Raw genomic sequence first — 1,358 nt, forward strand, 5'->3', positions numbered from 1 at the left:
CCTGACCTTTAATTATTCTTACATCACCCTAGCCTAAGGACCAAACTGATATATTCCTGCTGTTTGCCAGAAATTGTTTTAAATTAAAATTGTCACTTTTACATTTAATTCATCAATTGATTAGAGACTCGTAGTTTTGCACTGAATGCGATTTTGTGGCTAAGATCACTTCGTGTAACGGGGCCCTGTTGTATGCCTTGCCATTGGAATTCGAAATTGGGCGAATCTCTTCTGGTTTGTTTGTTTGGTTTTTTGGGTGTTTTATTTTTTAACAGTAGCACCTAAAGGTTACAAGACCCCTTTAGGTAGTACTAAACCAAATAACGTCTGGTTGGTCAAACGTTCGAGGTGCACCCAACTTTTGATAGAAAAGTCAACACCACAAGTTCTGTGGTTGGTGATAAATGTGAGTGTGTTGGTTGTAAAACAAATGTTTTATCTGGGGAAACAATGTATGCAATTTTATTTTATCTAGTACCACTGTGTCAAGTAGCCTTGTGATTGAAACATGTATGGGGTACCGGTAAAAAAAAGTACTCAAATGTTGTGCGGAACAAGGGTAGACATAGACGCTACCCGTTATCTCTGAAATGAGCAGCTTGACCCCCATTTTTTCCGATTCACTTTAAGGGTGAGGGGTGGTAGTATTTATATATATTAGGAGTTTTAGCCACATGTGTTACTGTTGTCGTCTATGGGATTTGATTTGGTAGTATACACCCTTTATTTCATTTATATGGAAATCGAAAGGTAGATATTTAACATGTTAGGTTAAGACACCCCTATACTACTTTAAATTATCCTGTGATTGTGGATATTGCTATGAGAGTAGTTGTTATTATTTGTTTGAATGTAAACAGTGTTACTAGCAAAGACAACTTCCCTTAGATTCTTCAAATGTTTTCGTACCAAGTAATACTAAACAGAAGAACCACTTTAAGTAACGACATTAAAAAGCAAATATTTATTATTATGTTCAAAAGTATACTAGCGGAAAAAAGTAACAGTGTAACTTGAAACATCTGATAAAATTAACACGGCTCAATATTTTAGCCTGATGTTTTGCACAGTTGACCAGTGAACGCACCGCCACACAATCGCGGGGTCAATTCCGTATTGGCACGTGCCGTTTCGCTTCTTGGACATGGGTCTGTTTTTCAAGGTTTTTCCGCCCAACATTTTACTGCTCCAGCTTTTGTCGACTTTGCTACTGTCGGGTCATTGTTTGGCAACCGGTGGAACAGAAAAGCAGGTTTTTTCGGTTGAAAGTGGTCGTAGAGCAATGCCCAGGCTAAATGTAAATGACCGCCTTCGCGCAATTGGTATGATCCAGGCTGAAATGCTCCATTGCGCTGTTG

The 1,358-nt window shown here is 38.5% G+C and overlaps 1 protein-coding gene across 1 annotated transcript in view; it reads right to left on the reverse strand.

Annotated features, from left to right (window-relative positions):
* LOC121386008 (techylectin-5A-like) overlaps positions 1-1,146 on the reverse strand; it is a 6,867-nt gene extending 5,721 nt beyond the window's left edge. The window contains exon 1 of the mRNA XM_041516803.1: positions 1,088-1,146. Coding sequence (XP_041372737.1) covers positions 1,088-1,146 — 59 coding nt within the window. The remainder of the gene's footprint in view (positions 1-1,087) is intronic.
* Positions 1,147-1,358: the final 212 nt, after the last annotated feature.

This window comes from Gigantopelta aegis, chromosome 12, assembly GCF_016097555.1.
Source record: "Gigantopelta aegis isolate Gae_Host chromosome 12, Gae_host_genome, whole genome shotgun sequence".
NCBI lineage: Eukaryota > Metazoa > Mollusca > Gastropoda > Neomphalida > Peltospiridae > Gigantopelta > Gigantopelta aegis.